At 37.9% G+C, this 6477-nt stretch overlaps 1 protein-coding gene and 1 pseudogene across 1 annotated transcript in view; one reads left to right on the top strand and one right to left on the bottom strand.

Moving 5' to 3' along the window:
* The first annotated feature begins 373 nt into the window (after window positions 1-373).
* LOC107007394 lies at window positions 374-3489 on the top strand (annotated as a pseudogene).
* Window positions 3490-3578: 89 nt separating this feature from the next.
* The window catches only part of LOC107007395 (heme oxygenase 1, chloroplastic), a 4158-nt gene continuing 1259 nt past the window's right edge, over window positions 3579-6477 (bottom strand). The window contains exons 2-4 of the mRNA XM_015206007.2: window positions 5047-5270; window positions 4041-4148; window positions 3579-3913 (exon numbers count right to left, since the gene is read on the bottom strand). Coding sequence (XP_015061493.1) covers window positions 3821-3913; window positions 4041-4148; window positions 5047-5270 — 425 coding nt within the window. The 3' untranslated portion in view covers window positions 3579-3820. The remainder of the gene's footprint in view (window positions 3914-4040; window positions 4149-5046; window positions 5271-6477) is intronic.

Consider the following 6477-nt stretch of genomic DNA (forward strand, 5'->3'; position numbering starts at 1 on the left):
CGCCCCGCCCAACGCATAGCCTTGAACCCACCCTGCCCCCCATCTGCCCCGCCCCATTGCCATTCCTAGGTGGGCGGGAGCTTGGTAGTTGCTTAGTCGTTCAAAAGTTAGACTGTCGTAAAGATAGTTTTTTCACAAATACAGAGCTACAAGGAATTAGGCAACCAGTGAAGTTGACAGTTACCAATTTATATATAGCTTCAATTGTTTCTATCTAAGATCCGTGCACCGATATAGTTGAGAAATCGGAATAGTGAAGAGTGATCAAGACTGAAAACAGCCTGATTTATCGTAGAATTTGCGTACCTCTCTCTTCTGATAACTTCGCGAATTGTGTTATTGCCATCCTATGACTTGAACCTTTCAGGTCCTAATTACTTGTATTTGGAAGCAGGGGAAATAGATATGGCCTATGCAAGCATAGCATCTCTTATAAGAACAATGGAACTGTTACTGAAGTCTGATTCGCCAATGCGATCCCTTATCTGTTACCACGAAGAAGAAATCGTAGATCTTCATAAGAAAGTCAGTTTTCTAGAAGCATTTCTCAAGGAGAAACAAATCAGTGATTATGGAGAAATGACAGATTTGGAAGCGCGGATAAAAGGTTTTGCAAATGTCGCGGAAGACAGGATTGAATTTGGACTTAGAGAAGCTATGATAGCAGAAGATGAAATGCAGAGAGGAAAAGCACATGAGAAACTTCGTGAGAGCTTGCTACGAGTAGCAAAGGACATAGACTGTGTCCTAGAAGAGTCGAAAAAGATTCAACATCATAAAGGTAGGCAAGCATCGATGTGGTCCTTGGCACGTGATACAAGTAGCTCAGAAAATCTGCAAGTTTCGAACAATATGATGGGACGCGACAAGGAAGAGAAAAGGATGCTTGAAGAACTCACAAGAGGCTCTACTGATGAACTAAAAATCATCCCGATTGTTGGCATGGGAGGCATTGGTAAAACAACTTTAGCAAAACAAGTTTTCAACCATCCTTCAATTCAGTCCCATTTTGACGTTCGTGCTTGGGCTACTATATCTAAAGAATACAATGTGAAGGAAATCCTGATAAGTCTTCTTCAATCTATCATCAAAATCGATCATAACGTCTACAGCAGAGATGAATCAGAGCTAGCAGACATACTACAGAAAAAATTGAAACGCAAGAGGTATCTTATTGTCATGGATGACATGTGGAGCTATAAAGCATGGGATGACATGAGACAATGTTTTCCAGTTGATGATAATAGGAGTCGAATATTGTTGACTTCCCGTCATACTGAGGTAGCTATTTATGCTAGCTCAAGCAATCTTTCTTTAAAGATGAGTCTCATGAATTCAGATGAGAGTTGGAACCTTTTCAAGAGCAAGGCGTTTGCAAATGAAAGCTTCCCGCCTGAACTAGTGCCTATAGGGGAGCAAATTGCAAACAAATGTCAAGGGCTACCACTAACAATTGTTGTTGTTGCTGGGATTCTCTCCAAATCTAAGAGAACAAAAGAAGAATGGGAGAATGTTGCTGAGAATATCAAGTCGTTGGTAACGAAAGATCCTGATGAACAATGTCTGCGCGTGCTCGCATTGAGTTACAACTACTTGCCTAATGAATTAAAAGCATGCCTTCTGTATTTGGGAATATTTCCGGAAGACAGTGACATTTCAGTGAAGAGATTGGTGAGATTATGGATCGCAGAGGGGTTCTTGAAGTTGGAGGGTGACCTTGAAGTAGAGGCTGAAAACCGTTTGCAGGATCTCGTGGATAGGTGTCTAGTTTTAGTTAGCCAAAGAAGTGCAGATGGAACAAAAATCAAGACATGTAAGATTCATGATCTGGTCCATGAGATATGTTTGAGAGAAGCACAAAACCAAAACTTTTTGTTCATCAGAAATGACTATTTATCTGATGCAGATGGTGATGATGATGAGGAAACGCAACTCGTTCCTCCTGCAGGCTGTCGATGGATTAGCATACAAGAAAGGCAACAAACTGATGTTGATGTTCATGGTTTTAAGTCCCTTTCACTTCAAAATCATCAGTTGATAAGGATGTCCGCTAATGATGAGACGAGTCCCTTGAGAAGAATTCGTTCAATTTTCCTGTTTTCTTCACCTTATCTCAGTAATAATTCCAACTTAGAGCTTGGTCAATTGAATTTAATCAGAGTCTTAGACTTAACTTCAATCTACTTCTCAAGTTTTCCTCTCCAAATACTAAGCCTCATTTGGTTGAGGTTCCTATCCTTGTCTACTCATACATCTTTTGGTATACCTCGAGGAATTCGCAATTTATGGAATCTACAAACTTTCATAGCTCGAGGGTCAGCAAGCTCGTTCATAAAGTTCCCGTGACTAATTTGGGAAACGACACAATTAAGGTACTTGAAACTGAGAAAATTTTACTTGTCTGATCCTCTAAGTTCATCCACTGATGGTGACAGACACTTGGTTTGGTCAAATATAGAGACTGTTTCTGGCTTGATTCCTTATTGTTGCACTAAGAAGGTCATTTCAAGGATTCAAAACATTAAGAAACTATGTATTCGAGGGCACGTCTATGACTATAGCATGCGTGAAGAAGATATGAACTTTCGTAGTCTTGCTGATCTACATCAACTAGAAACATTGAGTATCAAAGTTGATTGGTTTCAGGTAAGACGCTCGGATTTTAGATTCCAGAGATCTCCTGTTTATGTACCTAGTGCTGAACATTTTCCAACTAAGCTCAAGAAGTTAAAACTAGTCGGAACTCGTCTAGCATGGGAGGACTTGAACATTATAGGTAAGTGTCCTAACCTGGAGGTGCTGAAGCTGAAACCAGATGCTTGTCATGGCACAGAATGGTATCCGATTGCAGGGGGATTTCCACAATTGAAGCTTTTGCTTGTCGAAGGTACAAATCTCAAGTACTGGAAAGCCACTGATGATCATTTCCCTGTCCTCGAGCATCTCGTGATCAGACATTGCTTTCATTTGGAGGAGATCCCTGCTGAGTTTGCTGATATTTACTCGCTACAACTAATCGAGTTACAGAACTGTAGTGCAAAACTCATGGCTTCTGCTGGCCGAATTCAAGAAGAGCAAGAATACATAGGAAACAACACTGTGGAGGTTCGTTCTAACAACGATCCAGGTTAGTACAATAATTGTTTTTGAAACTATACAACAATTCAGAACATGAACGAAATATCGATTCAACTTTGCCTATATCAGACTTACAGTGATTCTGATTCAGACTGATGTTAGCTGAGGATTGAAGACTTCAGAATTTTGATTTTTTTGATCATTTGCTTATCTTATTTCATTATTGGAGTTTATCTGAATGAACATTGTGCTATTGCAGACCAATATTAACTGTTGCTAAGGCATTATCAGTGAGATATGAGATCCAGGAGAAGTAGTCGAGATATACATAAGCTGATCCGAACATCATAATTATCTTTAATTGTTGTTCTTTTGAATATGTACTCATTTGCATTTGTTTTGGTTACATGATTCAGAAGTCTTCTTTAATTCTTAGATTTCGTATCAAGTCAAAACCAGAGAAACAAAATTAAAAGGGTGTATAAGTTTTTCAACAAGCCTTTGATCTATAACATGATTTGGCATTAAAACAAATTGGCCTTAAACATACAGCTCATCTTGGTAGTTGAGCAGCAGCAACTTTTGAGTGTTGAATAATGATGTAGCACTTGAATTATAATCAAGTTCTTATACAACATAGACAGAATGAAAGTGAAAAGGAACACAAATATTCACAGAAATTTGACCTTTCAACCATCCAATGTACATGTTAAAACGAGGAAACAAAGCGAAAAGTTGTGCATCAAGAAAATATCAAACGGAGAATGGCCCCGGAGAACTTGAATGACTTCTCTGTCTCTTCCAGACAATGATTCTTCTCCTCTCTAGTCCAGTTCTGAGCAAAAGAATCGAAAATGGATCATGTTAAGTCGTTAACCCCATCAATGGAAACGAGTAAGGTGAAAGAACGATTATAGTTTTAAAAAGTTGAAAACTTGTAAAGGGAAAGCTAATGATTTTACTTCTGCAACTTTGTTCAGCTTATCCCTAACATTCTGCAACAGCTGAGAAAGATCGCCGTCCCATTTGTAGAATTCCAGCTCTTTCTTGTCAAGTACCTTTTCAGCTACCTATAAAGGAAGAAGCAGCATGATTGTCGACAAGTAACTGCCTTTTTCCTTGTAACATTCATAGCTCTAAGAAGGGAAGAAGGAAATGATACAACCACCTCTACCACAGTACTAGTCTAACAGAGAAATTCGTAACCACAGTATAGGATTGCCTCCTTTTTTACATTTCTTCTAATCTGAATTTATCATCTGACGAGCATTTCTAACACTGATGAAAGCTCAATTTTTCATCTTTACAACGTTGTTTAGTTTATTTGTTACAGTAATCATAGACTTGAGTTGATTTTGCCATTTTGAGACTAAACGATGATAAAGATGATAAAAACTTATAACATTTCAACTATCCATCAAATTTGAAGTACTAATGAGTGGATGAATGGAAGTATGGTAAACAGAGAAAAGTGTTATTAAGAAAATTTTAAGGCCTATGAAACGCACCTCAAGTGGCAAACAGAAAACAGAATACGACGAGGGGAAGAGATATGAATCAAAACAAGGGTGTAATGACTTGAGTTTATTGAGAACCAAAAATAATGTCTTCTCCACATGAGTTGCCTCGGATGCACCTCGGCTATTACACCAAGTACCTGCTACCTCCCACTAGCACAGTACTGGGTAACTCTGCTCACTAAGGCTTAAATGGTCCTAATATATTATCTCCACTCTACTAGAATTTGAACCTGATACTTCATGGTTCTCCTCACACCTCATTGACCAACTAAGTGTCAAAGTCACATCTTTGGGTGTCATCAGAGGATACCCTTCAAATTATGACTTAGAACCATCTAAGCTTTTATTCATTCCATATTTTCTATGATAAAATTCTAGCTTTATATACCACAGTATCAGACTAACAATGCGGAATAATACTAAAAACTTAAAAGAAGAGATCACTGACCTTTTTCCCTATCATACGGCCTCCAGCTGAATGAGCAAAGTAGGTGTTATAAAAATGGCAAATAAATGCTTGAGGATCCTTTTCTGATAGCTCCTCTAAGTAACTAGCATAGGTGACACCAGGAGTTGACGGTTCCGGGATGGCATGACCTTGCTGCCTAAACCATTCCAAATCCTTTGCTAGAACCTCAGACCTTTCTAATCCTGTGTTCCTGAACTCAGCATCTGCATTCAAATGAAGGAGAACTAAGATTCTGTTTTTCTATCAAGTCATTAATTTATGCATCTATGTGGAGAGTGTGTGCTTTGGAAATTGTAAGGCACGGATCAGTTGTTTTTGCCGTAAGTATTTTGTATGTAGAGCAAGTTAAACTAATTCATGGTGTGAACTCCATTGGTGAAAAAGCATTGCTATACATAAAGCTGAAACAACCAAAGCAAATGAAAAAGGAAGCATGGAAGACCAGTCCTGGGGTCATCAGTTAAAGCTGAAATGCCACCGATTGGTTCATAAAAACATCAGCAAGTTCAGTACTTCACTCAGAACTAAGCTTCTCTAGTATCCAGAAAACAAATTCCATGATATATCCCTTTACATGTCTTTGTTAGCAAATAAGGAGTCACAGCTTTCGGAAATTGGGAACCGAAGATCACTTCTAAGACATACCAGAAACCCCAAATAATGAGTCACAGCAGCTCTATGTTAACTATTATTCGATTCCAAATCAGAGGTTTGGCTATCCTTCTTGAGCCATCTAAGCATAACAAACAATTCCAAAAAGAAAACTACTTCCATGTTATTAAAAGGAACTCAAAATGCAATGTTTTTTTCATAGGTTAACTAGATAGAAAAATTTCTCCGAAGAGAGATATAAAGAAAAGAAAAGGTAACACTCAGTCCTCCCATTGAATAAAACCATCACTTATCAACAATTCCCTTGCTCTATCATGTTGCTCAGAAATAACAATAGAAACCATAAAACCTTTTCCACAATGATCTCCAAAGTTCAAAGAGTACAAATTATTTTTGATCAAGTGCAAGTATTAGCAGCATATTCATTCGTAAACATGGTCAAACTGGTCATATACATGTAATATACCAAAAAGTAAAGAATCTACAAAACATGATTTTCTATACAACTGGGAACTTTCTGTTTACGACAAAAGAAAACGAGGGATCGGAGACTACTCCTAAACTGATTAAAGAGTATAATATATTCCCACAAAAGGAGGAATCCATCAAGCTTTTTCAATTATCAATAACATGAACCAAACAAAACAATATATTAGAACCTTAATATTAGAACCTTAATGTATGTCAAAGAATCAATGACAAAAAAGCAGCATAGGTACCAACAGAATTGAAAAACTCATCTCAAAATTCCATAGTTTCCACAGTTAAAAGAGTATAACATACTAACCCCCCCCCCCC

Source organism: Solanum pennellii, chromosome 12 (genome assembly GCF_001406875.1).
Source record: "Solanum pennellii chromosome 12, SPENNV200".
In the NCBI taxonomy this organism is placed as follows: Eukaryota; Viridiplantae; Streptophyta; class Magnoliopsida; order Solanales; family Solanaceae; genus Solanum; species Solanum pennellii.